Consider the following 14,663-nt stretch of genomic DNA (forward strand, 5'->3'; position numbering starts at 1 on the left):
AACATCATCTCGAATTCTCAAACCCCCCTTTCCCTTTTCCTTTTTTTTTTATTTTTCCTTAAGTCACTCTTATCTTTCCTTTTTTTTTACTTTACCGCCGACCCGACGAGGGATCGAGATATATTTTTACTTTTCTTTTACTTTGCCATTTGAATATCCACAGCGGCCAAACCCTATGGCCCCAAACTATTTTGCACCCTCTGACGACGATTCTTCCTTCCACCACAGCTTCCGAGAAGACAGCATACTACCAGAAGTCCCCGGTGAGCCAGAGGTTTTCCACGAAGCAACAATGGCTCACAATAACGAAATGCAGGGACTCCCCAACTCCGCCCCCGCGACCCCAGTGGTTGTGCGAAACACCTCCTCCGACCTCCGCCCGGTCCGTTATGACCATACGCGGCCTGATCTCTACCCAACGTACCGGTCATACGTGGAGATGAAGTACCGCTACGACCACAGTCACTTCAACGGCGCAGGAGGGTTCATTCTGCACTGTTACGGTCTGTTAGCCGACAATGCCTTGCTCCAGGCACAGACCTACATTGCCCGCATGAGCCGCGATCCATCGTTGGAGAACGTGGATAAGTTCCTGGAATTCTTGGACAGCTGCTTCGAGGACACCTCAGCTTCCCGTCGTGCACTCTTGGAGCTGCACACCCTCAAATGCCGAGGTGCCTCTGCTCCGGAACATTTGGCTCGGGTCAGTCGGTTGATGCAGATCGCTGGCTGCTATAGACTGAGCCACGAAGAGCGCATAATGAATCTGAGGCGCACCCTCCCCGGGCAAGTGATGTCTGCCCTGGCTGGTTTCCCAGACCCCCCAACCTACGAACAATACGCACAACAGGTGCTTAATGCCTGGCAAAAACTCGACGAGTGTCGGCATGCCCACTATTACGGATAGGGCCCGAAGAAAGGATTAGGGTTCCGGGTACAGCCAACGACTCGGGACAATGATAGGTTCCTGAGGTGGACAGTCGGGCCTGTGGAGGAAGACGTCAGTTAGACAGAGTGCTAAGACGTATGGTCGGTTGAGATGAAGAGGCAACACACAACTTAGATGGCTATTCTGAGAATAGAGCGGCACAAAGAGGAAGGAGGAGGAACAATCACACACTTCAAAGAAGAAGAAAGGTTGAACTGCAAAGAAAGCAAGAACAGAATGGTATAAAGAAGAAGAAGAAGGTAAGCAAGTGCATGTGATTGTTAAGCTTGGAGAACAAGAGTAAACCTGATCAACTCAGGGCAGGAGACGACGATATTTATGTTGTCGGCGCTCCTGACAAAACTCTGTCTTCCCAAGCTAGAAACAATCAACATCTAACTATGAACAAAAGATAAGTCTCGTGTAAACAAGACGTAACAGGTTCGTAACAATCGAACCAGATAACAACCCCCACCTAAGCACGCAATGGCAATTGCAACAAGAAAACTCCGCAGCAGCAGAACAACGTCTATCAGAGCACCCGTGCTCAGCACATCCCACGACAACCTCATATCCGTTGATCAACTCACGATCTACACAGACCAACCTGTGCCATAAGCGCATCTTCATAGGTCGCCGACCTTCGGCGTTGTGGAAAAGAAGAGTGGGGTAGGTCTCATGCATAACCCTTAGCATGAGCAGTGTCAGGATGGCTATTCATGACAGTAGCCCCCCTTTTTATGACTGATTTCCACAGCAGTACTAAGATCGTCTGGCGTTAGGCATCCTCTTGTAGAATTCTGCAACCTTCTCAGGTGCATTGGCTAAATGGTCCAGAGGTTCCCAGGAGGGTCCATCATGTTCATAGCCCTCCCAAACTACTTGATATTGCAGAGGGCCACGCGAAGACACGCCTATAATTTCCTTGACCACAAATTCTTCCTCGCCATCTACTATGACGGGAGGAGGAGGAGGGTTTTTCTGGCCAGGAAGAGGATCCGACGCACATGGTTCCAGCAGACAAACGTGGAAGACGGGATGAACCTTCATAGTGGCAGGGAGTGCCAACTCGTAGGCATGCGAAGACACCTTCCGTAGAATCTTAAATGGGCCAAGCTTCTTGAAGTCCAACTTCTTTGAAGGACGAGTAGTTCGAATATTTCTACTCAAAAGCCACACTAAGTCCCCTTCTCGAAGGAGAGGGGCGGAAGATTTGTGTCGATTCGCGTACTCGGTCATCCGCTCACGGCTCCACGTAATTTCAGTCTTTAAAAACTGACAAATGTTGTCAAGCTCTTTAACAAAGTTCCGCAACGGGCCTTTTTCCACAGAGACTGGGAGCGACTCACGCCCACTTCTGGGGTGAAACCCGTGGTTCGCAAAGAAGGGCGTCAGCATAGTAGAACTGGACTCGGAGTCATTGTAAGAGAACTCCGCCAAGGGCAAAAGATCAGCCCAATTGTCCTGTCTATAGTTGGTGTAACCCCGCAGGTATTGCTCCAAAATAGAGTTCACACGCTCAGTCTGACCATCGGTCTGAGGGTGGAACGCAGTACTCAGATTTTGCTTTATGCCCAACAGTTTGGCTAAAGCCTTGGAAAAAGCCGACGTAAACAGACTACCCCTGTCGGACACAATGTCCAATGGCAGACCGTGGAGCCTATACACTGCTGACAAATAGAGCTTAGCAAAACCTGCAGCATCCAGCGAGGAATCGCAAGGTATAAAGTGAGCCATTTTGCTAAGCCTATCGACGACAACGAGAATCATGTCAAAAGAATTGGAGACCGGCAAGCCGGTGATAAAATCAAGGGACACAGATGTCCACCGAGCTTGCGGAATGGTCAGAGGTTTCAGTAGACCGTAGGGACTATGTCGCGCGGACTTGATCCGTTGGCAGACCTCACAATTTCGGATGTACCGGATGACATCACGACGCATCCCGGGCCACCAGTATTCCCGAACAAGAAGTTCAAAAGTGTTCTTTTGTCCAGGGTGTCCGCTAGGCATAATATCATGACAATTCTTCAATGCACGAACTCGTAGATCCTCGTTCGGCAAATATAGAAGGTCGTTGACAAACAAAAGACCGTCATTGTCAAGCCTGCAGACACTGAGGTCCACATCTGGAGGTTTGGTCGACTGGCCTCGAAGAGCAGAAATAACATCAAGAGCCCACTTGTCCGTGGATAGCGCGATTTTTACCTCGTCTACCAAAGACATGGTACCAATAAAATTTTCAGGGGGAATAATAGGAGCACACAGCTCTTTATCCTCCTCAGAAGAAGAAGAAACGAGGTCTTCGTAGCGTCTGGTCAGGGCATCAGCTCTAGAATTCAAGGAGCCAGGCCTATAAGTGATGACATAACGGTACTCGCTCAGTTCCATAGCCCACCTCGCTTGCCGTCTGTTCATGGCCGGAATTTGCTTAAGAACGGCTAAATTCCGATGGTCCGTCAATACCAGAACAGGTTTTTCCAGACTTTCAACCATGAATCGCCACGACTTTAGAGACTCCACAATGGCTAACAACTCCTTGTCACCTACGCCGTAGTTACACTGGGCAGGATTCATTTTTTGAGAGAAATAGGCCACGGGGTGTAGTAGAAGCCCCTTGTCAGTCGGGTGGTATTGAGACATGACGGCAGATATTACACGGTCAGACGCGTCTGTTTCAATAACAGTGTCCAACAGGTAATCAAAGTGCTTGAGGATAGGTTCAGAGCAGAAAAGGTCCTTCAGGGTGTGAAATGCTGCCTCACATTCAGAGGACCAGACAAAAGATTGCGTCTTTTTAGTCAACTCGAAGAGAGGTGTGCAGATTCTAGAGAAGTCACGGATGAACCTCCTATAGAAATTGGCAAAACCCAAAAAGGACTGGACTCCCTTAACAGTTCGGGGAGCCTCCCACTCACGGACAGCCGCAACTTTAGCGGGGTCCATCTTCAGAGCATCGGCTGAAATAACAAAGCCAACAAAGGTAGTTTCAGTCTTGTCGAATTCGCATTTTTCACCCTTGACAAACAGACTGGCCTGCGCTAATTTTAGCAGGACTTTGCGCACATGAACATCATGTTCCTCTTGGTTCAGAGAGAACACCAGGATATCATCCAAGTAACAGACACAGAATATGTCCAAATACTCCGACAAGACCTCGCTGACATATTTCTGACACGTGGCAGGAGCATTGGTGAGCCCAAACGGCATCACATTGTACTCAAAAATGCCATATCGAGTTCTGAAAGCTGTCTTGTATTCATCACCTTTCTTGATGCGAATCAAGTGGTACGCGGCTCTCAGATCCAGCTTTGTAAAAATGTTTCCCGTAGCCGCCGTGCGCAGTGATTCATTGATCCGAGGCAGAGGAGTTACGTCTTTGATGGTGATATCATTGACGGCTCGGAAATCAACACAGAATCGTAAACTGCCTGGCTTCCTAGCAAAAAGAATCGGGGAAGCCAGCGGCGAAGAGGAAGAGGAAATAAAGCCTTTAGCAAGCATGCCATCTAGATATTTTTTGACAGCCTGCAACTCGAGTGGAGTCATATCGTACAGCGGGGCCTTGGGGTATTTCGCATCGGGAACGAAGTTAATCGCATGATCAATGTCCCGGTGAGGTGGTAGTTGATCAGCACCTTCTCGAGAGAACAGAGGAAGTAGGTCATGGTATTTCTTCGGGATGCGTTCAAGGAGCCGTGCATGCTCTTGTTCCGGAGTTAGGTCCTCCTGATTGAGATAATCCAGGACTTCCTGAGCGGTGACACGATAAATCTGTAGTTTCTCAGCTTTGGCAAAGCGATGCAAAGCCTGAGACGACACCGTCACACAGGAACAAGACACAGCTGACGATTGTGCAATAAAAGAAGGAAGGGGTGAAGTGGCTGAAGCAGGAGCAGATCCCTCAATCTGACTGCCAGCGGTAGAAGCAATATTTTTGTCGTTTTTTGTATAAGAAAAATCAAACGAAGCGCCAGAATCAGTAGAAGCAGTCGAAACAGAAGAAGAAGAAGAAGAAGAATCAGAAGCTGCCACAGCATTGCCATCGGCGGTAGAAGTAACCGATATCTTGAGCGTATTGGAAGGCCAAGAAATTTCCGGGTTATGGGCGTCGAGCCAGCATTTCCCCAGGATGATGTGGTAGCCCCCAAGCTTCGTGATTTGAAAAACCAAAGTTTCTGAATAATTAGGAAAAGAGAGGGACAAAGGAACTTGGTGGGTCACTTTACCCGCAGCAGTTTCACTACCATCAACAACATGGAGCGACTCGGCTCTGGCCTTGAGAACAGTAGGAATCTGATGCCTTGCTATAAATTCAGAATCCACAAAACAAGTTGTTGATCCCGAATCCACCATAGCGTAGGCCTCAATGGAATTATTCACTGTCACAGGAATAACCAGAGGGGGAGAGTTACCATAATCGATAGCATTATCAAGAGAACAAGTGCTGATTCTCAAGAGACCCTCATCAGCAGCGTCAGGGCTAGCCAGGACCAGAGGGGAATGGGTCGGTAGCCCTTCTAGTTTTTTGACGCATCAGGCGCAGGGGCCGTCGAGGGAGCCCGGGTAGAAGTGGAGGGAGAAGGGACAGTAGCTGCGCGAAGAGCAAGGTTGTTTTTGGGGCAAGCCTTTAGCATGTGGTCCTTTGCGCCACACTTCCAACAAACACCCTTTGCCATTTTGCCGTCAGCAGTCTTACGGAAGGGTAGACCGTTGGCATCGGGACCTGCAGAGGTACCCTTAGCTGGCTTGGTGTTGGGGACAGCTTTTTGGGCGCCAGCATTTCTCGAACGAGAATCTTGCTGAAAGGGGACCACACCAGGAGGCGGTTGGATTTTCCCGTTGTTTCCCCGGGTTCGGTTGTTGATCGTATTGTCCAGCGTGTTGCAGAAATTAGCGAACTGATCAAGCGTTCCCTTAGGGGCAGGATAGGTGTTCCAAGCCAGAGCGTCCTGTATGTGGGGCTTGAGGCCTCGCTGAAATAGTGCAATGGTGAAATCAGCGTCGGCCCAACCGAGTTTCTTCAACAGCGTTGTAAAAGCAGAGTGATAGGCAGTACAAGTACCTGTCTGCTTTAAGTCGAAGATCTGCTGGGTCGCAGTCATGCGCCAGTCAGGGTCATCGAAAGCCTCAGCTAACGATTTCATAAAATCGTCGTACGTTTCAAAGTTCATGTGTCCAGTGGCCGGGTCCATCCGAGGCATGGCCCAATCCAGAGCGCCATCTCTAAGGTAGGAGAAGGCAGTCATCAGCTTGCGCTGCTCCGTGCGGTGGTGCTTGGGTGCAGCAGCAAATTTGACCGCAAGTTGCCTCTGGAACGCCTGGAAGCCTTGCTGATTGCCATCATAGGGCACGACATCAAGATGCTTGTCGGCCTCTTTCAACGGATCGGCATCCTCTTCCCGTTTGACTCGGGGAAGAGACTCAAGGGAGTTGAAGCGGGCTTCAGCGCCAGCCTGGAACGCAGCCCAGTAAACCTGAGCCGCATCAGGAACAGAGCCAACGGGGATGGGCGGGGCACCATCGTCGGTGCGCAGACCAGACATGTAAGCCGCCACAATAGCCATTTTGATCTCAGCACTGAACTCCCTAGGAAGGGCACCGAGATGCCAGTTCTCAGGAGTTCGGTCAGGAATCGACAGGAGGAACGTATTGAGATGCTCGATCATTTCGCGAGTGAGGGCCATTGCGAGTTGAAACGTAATAGAGAGGGAAAAATAAATGAGGAGAGAAAAAAGTGCCAAAGAGAGCCAAAGTTGTAATAGCGTCGGGTCTTCAAATGAAGCTTAACAAAATATTACGGATAGGGCCCGAAGAAAGGATTAGGGTTCCGGGTACAGCCAACGACTCGGGACAATGATAGGTTCCTGAGGTGGACAGTCGGGCCTGTGGAGGAAGACGTCAGTTAGACAGAGTGCTAAGACGTATGGTCGGTTGAGATGAAGAGGCAACACACAACTTAGATGGCTATTCTGAGAATAGAGCGGCACAAAGAGGAAGGAGGAGGAACAATCACACACTTCAAAGAAGAAGAAAGGTTGAACTGCAAAGAAAGCAAGAACAGAATGGTATAAAGAAGAAGAAGAAGGTAAGCAAGTGCATGTGATTGTTAAGCTTGGAGAACAAGAGTAAACCTGATCAACTCAGGGCAGGAGACGACGATATTTATGTTGTCGGCGCTCCTGACAAAACTCTGTCTTCCCAAGCTAGAAACAATCAACATCTAACTACGAACAAAAGATAAGTCTCGTGTAAACAAGACGTAACAGGTTCGTAACAATCGAACCAGATAACAACCCCCACCTAAGCACGCAATGGCAATTGCAACAAGAAAACTCCGCAGCAGCAGAACAACGTCTATCAGAGCACCCGTGCTCAGCACATCCCACGACAACCTCATATCCGTTGATCAACTCACGATCTACACAGACCAACCTGTGCCATAAGCGCATCTTCATAGGTCGCCGACCTTCGGCGTTGTGGAAAAGAAGAGTGGGGTAGGTCTCATGCATAACCCTTAGCATGAGCAGTGTCAGGATAGCTATTCATGACAGAGGAAGCTTCACTACCCCTTGTTATCTTAGAAGCTTGTTAGGAAGCTTCATGACCCCTTGTTGTCTTAGAAGCTTGTGAGGAAGCTTCATTACCCCTTATGTTCTCTTAGAAGCCTGTGAGGAAGCTTCCCGTCCCCCCACCACACGAAGTCCGCCGACCTTGCATAAGTGTCAAGGTTCTTAAGCGAAGAATACCACGTTCCGCACGTGACGAAAGAAGCTAAGACTCGCATTCAGGCCGTGAGATAGCATACTTTAACGATGAACGACAAAACAGAAGATGTTCTGTCCGGGCTACCCCGCGACTCCCAACAGGAGCAGCCCACCAATACCCCAGGATTAGAAGTATTTACGCCTCAGCAACTCGCAATAGTCCAGATGATACTACAGAACCACGCGAAACTACAAGCCCCGGCTCCTCCCGCGCCTGCACTTGCCCTACCACCTTCACAACCGATGATTAACCACCGCTACAACGCACCGTGGCCAGAGTGGGATGGAAAGCTTTTGTCCTTCCCCAGATATTTTAAACAGTTGAAGGTCCGCGCGCAAATCGCAGCTCACGTCATCGGGTCTTCCCAAGCAATTTGTCTCAGCATTTTCATGAGTATTCACGCTGAGCAACAAGCGAGAGTAGAACAATGGTTCACCGATGGCGCCATACACAATTGGGATTGGAAGAGTTTTCTTCAGCACATCAACGACCAGTTTGAAGACAAGGACGCGATCCAGAAGGCAGGCCAGAAGCTCTGCGCTATACAGATGGGAAGTCACCAGAGTTTTGTGTCTTTCCTACAAGATTTCGAGCACCAAGTTGGCTTATGTGGAGGTTTGGACTGGCCCGACCGCGTTAAGATTTTACACCTGAACTCCGCCATAAACTCGACACTTCAGGTATACCTCACAGTCAAAAACCTCCCCAACGACGACTACCCAAGATGGGTTGAGAAAGTAAAGAGAGTAGCGGGACGAGTGGAAGCGCTACCAGGATATAGTTCCAAGGACCCGTCGAAGACTTTGACGTGGTACAGCCAGACGAAAGCAGAAACAATGTCCGCCAAAGTTGTAACCCCGAGCGTCGTGGACCAGCAACCGCACCCCGACAATGATGAAGAACACGTGACAATGAGTGTCAACGCCTTCCACACGCCGCTCCCGAGCAATGAATGCCAACGCACCCGTCCCGTCAAACCCCGTGCACCTTGGAGATCTGCAGATGAAAAAGAGAAAGCAAAGTCTGGCAACGCCTGTTTCCGTTGCCTTGCCACGGGCCACCGGTCTCTTGACTGCCCGAAGTTTGCCCCGAGTCGTCGACCAGCGAGAATGAACCATGCAATGATTCCAGAAGTTTCAGAGCCGATGGACGAGATTATCGAGAGTGTTCCACACGATGCGGACACAAGAGTAGACCCAGACGAATTTCGGCCCCTGAGTTTAAAGAAGAGAAGACGCAAGAAGAGAACCGGCACCAACATCGTCCATGCTGATGCAGTCAACCACATGCATTCCACACCGTTTTTGATCGAGACTTTCGTCAACAACTTCTTTTATTGTGACGCACTGCTCGACACTGGATGCTTGGTAACATCAGCATTTGACGAAGGTTTAGTCAAGCGACGGGGTCTCCAGCGTATCCCCGTGAAGAGAAGAGAGCTACTACTTGCAGAAAACGACACGAAGAAGAGATGGATTTCAGAAATTGCAGTGTGCGACATTGATATCGACGGTCGCAAAGAGAGAGTCTACGGTTACGTGATACCGAATTTAGCCTACGACATGATCCTGGGAAAGCCCTGGATGGAGAAGAACGACGTCGTGTACTCCGCGAAAGAGCGAATGATTACCTTCAAGGATCAAGGAGACCGACTTATTGTCCGAGAGAAAGGCTGGCGTGAAGCGCACGCTGGCGCCCCCAAAGCAAGCATGGTGATGGCAGCAGTTTTTGCCGCAGAGATTCGACGAGGAAGGAAGAGCAAACAGAAGCTACAAGTGTTTTCGGCCTCCATTCAAGACATCAACAAGGCCCTCGAAGTGAAAGCCCGCCTCACAAGAGAACAGATTTCCGAGAGACTCCCGCAGGAACTCAAGCATTTAGCACCGATTTTCCTAGACGATGGCGAAGGAGATTTACCGCCCAACCGACCAGGCATCGACCACGCTATAAAGATGAAGAAAGACGAACAAGGACGAGACAAAGAGGTCCCATGGGGCCCCCTGTACAACATGTCGAGAGATGAATTATTGGTTCTGCGCAAGACGCTCGCAGACCACTTAGACAAGGGATGGATTCGCGCTAGCAGCTCCCCCGGAGGCGCCCCTGTCCTGTTTGTTCGGAAACCCGGAGGCGGTCTGCGATTCTGCGTGGACTATCGAGCACTGAACGACATAACCGAGAAAGATCGTTACCCGCTGCCGCTAATCAGTGAAACTCTGAGAGCGCTAGCCAAGGCACGCTATTTTACCAAGGTCGATGTCCGCGCCGCGTTTCACAAGATACGAATCACAGAAGGCGACGAATGGAAAACCGCTTTCCGGACCAGGTTCGGCCTATACGAGTGGCTAGTTACGCCCTTTGGACTATCCGGAGCACCCGCCACGTTTCAACGATACATCAACAGCACGCTCCGCGACTATTTGGACGACTTTTATTCCGCGTACCTTGACGATGTACTAATTTACACCGACGGAAGTCACAAGGACCACATGAGAAAAGTGAACCTTGTGTTGGAGAGATTGGGCGATGCTGGTCTACGTTTAGACCTGAACAAGTGCGAGTTTGCAGTGACCGAGACGAAGTACCTGGGCTTTATCATCCAGGCCGGAGAGGGGATAAAAGTTGATCCCGCTAAAGTGGCTGCAATCCGCGAGTGGCAGCCTCCGACGAATGTGAAAGGCGTCCGCAGTTTTCTTGGCTTTGCGAATTTTTACCGCCAATTTATCCCGTTATTCAGCGAAGTTGCAGCGCCGCTAGTTCGACTTACGAAGAAAGAAGAGCCGTGGAAGTGGAGCAAGACAGAAGATCAAGCCTTTGAGAAGCTGAAGAACGACTTCATGAGAGCCCCCGTGCTAGCAATGTGGGATGAAGAACGGCCTACAATAGTAGAGTGCGACTGCTCAGGATGGGCACTGGGAGGTACGCTGTCGCAGGTCGACGAGACTGGAAGCCTCCGCCCCGTTGCATTTTTCTCAAAGAAGCTGAGCCCCGCCGAAGTCAACTACGAGATCCATGATAAAGAGTTGTTGGCTGTCATAAAGTGTCTTGAAGAATGGAGAGGCGAACTAAAGAGTCTTGGAGCCCCGTTTAAGATTCTTACCGACCACAGGAATCTTCAATATTTCATGACAACGCGCAAGCTATCGGAGAGACAGGTTCGGTGGTCACAGACACTTTCAGAGTATGATTTCCAACTGGAGTTTCGAGCAGGAGTCAAGAACGGAAAGCCCGATGCGTTGAGTCGACGAGAGCAGGACACCCCCCAGGGCGAGGATGATGAGCGACTCAAATCTCGAATCATGAAGCTAGTCAAGGATCACTGGCTTCCCGAAGCAACGACAGTAGGCCTGTCCCCGGCGGAGATCGTTCAGAGAACCGACATTGTCCCCCACGGAGACCAGATATTTTCGCAGCAAGATTTACAGCGCCTGTGGGACGAAGCAAAGACGAAGGACAGCGATTTCCACGAAATGTACAAGGCTCTAGCGACCGCAGAGAGAAGTTTTCCCCCGACACTGACCAAGAAGGTGGCTATATCCATAGCCGAATGTGAATTCGACAACCGAGGCGCCCTTGTATATCGACAGAAGCTTTTTATACCAGACTGGGAGCCCCTACGGACAGCGTTGATTCAGAGTACACATGATTCACACGTTACTGGCCACCCGGGACGAGACGGCACGCTTGCCATTCTATCACGCGACTTCTTCTGGCCCGGTATTTCGAGAGATGTACGTCGCTTCTGTGCGAACTGCGACGTGTGCGGAAGATCCAAAGTTTGGCGAGAACGGAAGAAAGGACTACTGCGACCACTGCCGATACCGGAAAGACCACATTCAGAGCTGGGAATCGATTTCATGACTGAACTGCCGGCACGGAAGCCCGGCGACCCGAGATACCTGATGGTGATTGTCGACAGATTGACAGGAGCTGTGACCCTTGAAGCGATGACAACAATGACCGCGACACATTGCGCCGAGAGATTCTTGCAATGTCACTGGAAGTATCACGGCTTCCCACACGCCCTCACGTCAGACAGAGGAACCAACTGGACGAGCGAATTTTGGAGCAGCCTATGTCGTTTAACCAGCATCGAGAGAAGACTATCCACGGGATTCCATCCCCAGACAGACGGAGCCACGGAACGGATGAACCAGGAAGTGTTGGCGTACATGAGAGCGTTCGTTACCTATTCCCAGTACGACTGGCCGGAACTGTTGCCTGCCGCAATGTTAGCCATCAACAACCGCAATACGTCCATGGGGGTGAGCCCGTTTTTCCTCACCCACTGTCATGAATAGCTATCCTGACACTGCTCATGCTAAGGGTTATGCATGAGACCTACCCCACTCTTCTTTTCCACAACGCCGAAGGTCGGCGACCTATGAAGATGCGCTTATTGTGAGCGGTTCACTAAGTACAAGAGAGTCTTGCAGTTATGACCAGAATGCTGTTTATTATCTTTTGATGGAGAGAAAAAGGTAGAAGAAAGACTAAACTAAACAGCGGATTTGGGTCTACTATATAGACATTTTTGTGCTTACAAATGCAAGTTCCCGATCGGCTCAATATCCCTCCGTGAGCTCCTTATGTCCGAGTTTTCGGCGATAACTCGAGGTTAACTCCGATCCCGTCGGAATCCCTCAGTTTCCCTCGGAACACTTCGGACCTTTTTGCATCCTGCCGGATTAGGCGAATCCTACCCACGGACCTCAAGTCCGACCCGGTCCGAGCTCTCCGAAGCCTCCGAAGAGTTGCCGAAGTTCATCCGAAACCTTGTCCAAATTCGGTGAAACGACCTGCATTCGAAAGCACTGGATCAGCTCTGTCTGATCCAACCACGGGTTCTCAACCCGTAACATTACCCCCCTCTTCTCCTCTGTGTGGGCGGCCCTGTCCTCGCACCGGCTTCTGGTTCACCAACGTCATCGTCGTCTCCAAACTTCGCTTCAAAGGCGTCCAGTGCTTCAGTCTCCTCAAAATCGGCTCGTGGTCTCCAATCGGGCTCTGCGTATCCAACCCATTTAACGAGTAGTTCTCTTCGAAATCCCCTTCCAATGCGTCTTCGTCGACTTCTCAGGATTTGTTCGACTAAAAATTCAGGCTCGCCGTAGTCGTTCTCTTCAATGTGTGGAGGCTGGGCATCGTCTGTTTCTTGGGAGGGCAACGGGTTGTTCGGTGCTCGTTTAAGGAGGTCGACATGGAAGCGGGGATGGATGTTTGTTGGTACATCAAGCTCGACCACATGGGGAGAAACCACTTTCGTGACGCGGTACTTGGCATTGGCCCAAGCAAGCTTCTTCAACAGTTGCGGAGTGCTGATATTTTTGAGTTTTAACCATACAAGGTCACCCACTTCGAAGCGTTCCTGGGCACCACGTGATCTGTTTGCCTGGTCTTCCATTTCCTGTTGACGGGTGGCCATTGCTGCTTGTGCCAGTTCCCAACCTTCGCGTAGCTTTTGAACGAACTTCTCCGCATCTGTGGCCTCCAAAACTCCGTGAAGAGCCTGATCGGCGATGACCTGCTGAATTGGACTGACATGGTAGCCGTGCGTGAGGAAAAAGGGGCTCATTCCTGTCGAAGTGTTTCGGTTGTTGATTGCTAACATAGCGGATGGTAGCAGGTCGGGCCAGTCGTATTGTGAATAAGTAATGAATGCTCGTAGGTAGGCCAACACTTCCTGGTTCATCCTTTCTGTCGCTCCGTCGGTTTCTGGGTGGAAGGCAGTTGACAGTCTCTGTTCGATCCCTGTCAGTTCGCACAACTTGGTCCAAAATTCGCTCGTCCAATTGCTTCCACGGTCTGATGTTAAGGCGTGAGGGAAGCCGTGGTGTTTCCAGTGGCAGTGTACGAACCGCTCTGCACACTTTTCGGCTGCCATAGTTGTCATGGCCTCCAAGCTGACAGCTCCAGTAAGTCGGTCCACAATGACCATCAAGTATCGTGGGTCGCCAGTCTTTCGTGCAGGTAGTTCCGTCATAAAATCGATACCGAGTTCCGAGTGTGGTCGTTCAGGGATAGGCAGTGGTCGTAAGAGTCCCTTCTTTCTTTCTCGCCATACTTTGGATCGTCCACACACGTCACAATTGGCGCAGAATTGGCGCACCTCTCTTGAAATGCCAGGCCAAAAGAATTCCCGGGACAGAATCGCAAGCGTGCCGTCTCGACCTGGGTGTCCTGTGACATGTGAGTCGTGTGTTTTCTGGATCAGCGCAGTTCGCAATGGTTCCCAGTCAGGCACGAACAGTTTGTGCCGATATACTAGAGCGCCGCGCTCGTCGAACTCGCATTCCGCTATAGAGATCGTGACTTTTCTCGAGATGGTAGGAGGAAAACTTCGTTCGCCACTGGCCAACGCTTGGTACATGAGTGCAATATCCGAATCCTTCGTCTTAGCTGTATCCCATAGTTCCTGCAGGTGGAGTTGCGCGAAAAGCTGCGCACCGTTAGGGATCCGGTCCGCGGGTTGGGTAACGTGGGCCGGGGTCATCATTACTGCTGCATCTGGTGACACCCAATGGTCCTTGACAAGTCTCATGATCCGAGATTTTAACCTGTCGTCGTCTTCGCCTTGAGGAATGTCTTGTTCTCGTCTGCTCAGGGCGTCGGGTTTACCACTTTTGCTTCCTGATCGGAACTCAAGCTGGAAGTCGTATTCTGAAAGCTTCTGGGACCACCGAACCTGCCGCTCTGAAAGTTTCCGTGTCGTCATAAAGTATTGCAGGTTCTTGTGGTCGGTCAATATTTTGAAGGGGGCGCCAAGACTCTTCAATTCGCCCCTCCACTCTTCCAAGCACTTCACAACTGCCAGGAGCTCTTTGTCGTGAATCTCATAGTTGACCTCGGCAGGGGACAGCTTCTTGGAAAAGAATGCTACTGGGCGCAGTTCGCCTTCGTCGTTGTCATGAATAGCTATCCTGACACTGCTCATGCTAAGGGTTATGCATGAGACCTACCCCACTCTTCT

At 50.5% G+C, this 14,663-nt stretch overlaps 5 protein-coding genes across 5 annotated transcripts; 2 read left to right on the forward strand and 3 right to left on the reverse strand.

The window, feature by feature from the left end:
- Positions 1–175: 175 nt before the first annotated feature.
- BROUX77_003374 (uncharacterized protein) lies at positions 176–907 on the forward strand (the record flags this gene model as incomplete). Its single annotated transcript, XM_073748018.1, has 1 exon — positions 176–907. One exon carries the CDS (start codon positions 176–178, stop codon positions 905–907), a length of 732 nt encoding a protein of 243 aa, XP_073605799.1.
- A 783-nt stretch (positions 908–1,690) lies between these two features.
- On the reverse strand, positions 1,691–5,281 carry BROUX77_003375 (uncharacterized protein; the record flags this gene model as incomplete). The annotated part of the gene is made up of 1 exon (XM_073748019.1): positions 1,691–5,281. One exon carries the CDS (start codon positions 5,279–5,281, stop codon positions 1,691–1,693), a length of 3,591 nt encoding a protein of 1,196 aa, XP_073605800.1.
- A 164-nt stretch (positions 5,282–5,445) lies between these two features.
- BROUX77_003376 (uncharacterized protein) lies at positions 5,446–6,612 on the reverse strand (the record flags this gene model as incomplete). Its single annotated transcript, XM_073748020.1, has 1 exon — positions 5,446–6,612. The coding sequence occupies one exon, from the start codon at positions 6,610–6,612 to the stop codon at positions 5,446–5,448; it is 1,167 nt and encodes a 388-aa protein (XP_073605801.1).
- Positions 6,613–7,740: 1,128 nt separating this feature from the next.
- Positions 7,741–11,636, forward strand: BROUX77_003377 (uncharacterized protein; the record flags this gene model as incomplete). The annotated part of the gene is made up of 2 exons (XM_073748021.1): positions 7,741–11,424; positions 11,613–11,636. 2 exons carry the CDS (start codon positions 7,741–7,743, stop codon positions 11,634–11,636), a joined length of 3,708 nt encoding a protein of 1,235 aa, XP_073605802.1.
- A 918-nt stretch (positions 11,637–12,554) lies between these two features.
- BROUX77_003378 (uncharacterized protein) lies at positions 12,555–14,627 on the reverse strand (the record flags this gene model as incomplete). Its single annotated transcript, XM_073748023.1, has 1 exon — positions 12,555–14,627. The coding sequence occupies one exon, from the start codon at positions 14,625–14,627 to the stop codon at positions 12,555–12,557; it is 2,073 nt and encodes a 690-aa protein (XP_073605803.1).
- Positions 14,628–14,663: the final 36 nt, after the last annotated feature.

The sequence above is a fragment of the Berkeleyomyces rouxiae genome (genome assembly GCF_048999995.1).
Source record: "Berkeleyomyces rouxiae strain 22BRR77 chromosome Unknown BrBRR77_ptg000003l, whole genome shotgun sequence".
Lineage (NCBI taxonomy): Eukaryota > Fungi > Ascomycota > Sordariomycetes > Microascales > Ceratocystidaceae > Berkeleyomyces > Berkeleyomyces rouxiae.